The 828-nt window shown below is 64.0% G+C and overlaps 1 protein-coding gene across 1 annotated transcript in view; it reads left to right on the plus strand.

Annotated features, from left to right (window-relative positions):
- NEURL1B (neuralized E3 ubiquitin protein ligase 1B) overlaps positions 1–828 on the plus strand; it is a 74,577-nt gene that overhangs the window by 71,977 nt on the left and 1,772 nt on the right. The window contains exon 6 of the mRNA XM_006884426.1: positions 6–444. Within this exon, the coding sequence (XP_006884488.1) occupies positions 6–444 (439 nt within the window). The remainder of the gene's footprint in view (positions 1–5; positions 445–828) is intronic.

Genomic DNA, 828 nt, shown 5'->3' on the forward strand with positions numbered 1-828 from the left:
CACGCGGACCCGACGTGAGCCTGTCCGCCGACCGCAAGCTGGCCTGCGCGCCGCGGCCCGACGGCGGCCGCACGCTGGTCTTCTCCGAGCGCCCGCTGCGACCCGGTGAAAGCCTCTTCGTGGAAGTGGGCCGCCCGGGGCTGGCAGCACCCGGCGCGCTGGCTTTCGGCATCACGTCGTGCGACCCGGGCACCCTGAGGCCCGCCGAGCTGCCGGCAGACCCTGACGCACTGCTCGACCGCAAGGAATACTGGGTGGTGGCGCGTGCCGGGCCCGTGCCCAGCGGCGGCGACGCGCTTAGCTTCACGCTGCAGCCGGGCGGCGACGTGCTCCTGGGCGTGAACGGGCGCCCGCGCGGACGCCTGCTGTGTGTGGACACCACGCAGGCGCTCTGGGCCTTCTTCGCTGTGCGGGGCGGTGTCACCGGCCAGCTGCGTCTCCTCGGTGAGTTGAGTGCCCATTCCACCCCTAGGCACGCAGCCTGGTGCCCGCGACCCTTCCCCCGGTCGTCTATTACCATCCCAGGAAAATAAGGCCTCTTGTTAGCAACACCACCCCTGACCCTAAACTGCTGTTGCTGTGTGCCATTGAGTAGGAACAAACCCATAGCTGACAGGCCTTTTCAGAGGCAGTTAATTGGATGGAAGAAGATTGTCCTGGGACAGCTGGTGGATTAGAACCCCGTTACCTTCACGATTGCAGTGCAGCTTCTTACCACTAGGCTATCAGAGTTCCCTGACCTTAAACGTTGTTGTTGTTATGTGCCATCGAGTCGCTTGCGACTCATAGCGACCCTATGTACAACAGCCCTAAACTCTGCTCTGTCCT

The sequence above is a fragment of the Elephantulus edwardii genome, unplaced genomic scaffold (genome assembly GCF_000299155.1).
Source record: "Elephantulus edwardii isolate Elephantulus edwardi_28Jun2011 unplaced genomic scaffold, EleEdw1.0 scaffold00033, whole genome shotgun sequence".
In the NCBI taxonomy this organism is placed as follows: Eukaryota; Metazoa; Chordata; class Mammalia; order Macroscelidea; family Macroscelididae; genus Elephantulus; species Elephantulus edwardii.